Here is a 535-nt window from a genome sequence, read left to right on the forward strand (position 1 = left end):
AAGATTAAACTGTTTAGCTATCTCTTCTGATTCGAGGAATGATCGGATGTGCTGCAAATGTGGATCAGAAGTTTGTTTCAAGTTTTTTAAATGTGACCAAATGAACGATCCAACTTGGTTTGAATTCTCTCTTTCCAGCATTTCATGTATTTGTATGAGAAGCATTCGGCTTGGACATTTCATGAGGCCAAGATAAGCGTTGATACGAAGTTCAGAGTCTTCCTCAGTGTTGACAAAGACTTCCATCAGGGCAGAGCGCTGAAAGATAAGGAGAAAAGATAAGGAGAAAAGATAAGGACGAATTAGGAATTCATGTTTAACAGAGAAAAGCTGGTCTGAGCAATTTGATAGCAGGCAAAGACACAATCACACTAATAAGAGACAATCAAGAGAGAGAACTTGGTCTGATTGGTTGGTTTATTTGCCCTGTCACACAGCAGTAGCTGTATTTCAAAGTATCTTTCAACACACTCACATTATATATGTATATATATATATATATATATACACACACACACACACACACACACACACA

At 37.4% G+C, this 535-nt stretch overlaps 2 protein-coding genes across 2 annotated transcripts in view; one reads left to right on the forward strand and one right to left on the reverse strand.

Moving 5' to 3' along the window:
• The window catches only part of LOC106878991 (histone deacetylase 2), a 219318-nt gene that overhangs the window by 106425 nt on the left and 112358 nt on the right, over positions 1-535 (forward strand). The gene's annotated exons all lie outside the window — the stretch shown is intronic.
• Positions 1-535, reverse strand: part of LOC106877330 (vitellogenin) — a 65116-nt gene that overhangs the window by 6547 nt on the left and 58034 nt on the right. Inside the window, 1 exon segment of the mRNA XM_052977471.1 lies at positions 1-258. Within this exon segment, the coding sequence (XP_052833431.1) occupies positions 1-258 (258 nt within the window).

The sequence above is a fragment of the Octopus bimaculoides genome, chromosome 28 (genome assembly GCF_001194135.2).
Source record: "Octopus bimaculoides isolate UCB-OBI-ISO-001 chromosome 28, ASM119413v2, whole genome shotgun sequence".
Taxonomy (NCBI): Eukaryota; Metazoa; Mollusca; class Cephalopoda; order Octopoda; family Octopodidae; genus Octopus; species Octopus bimaculoides.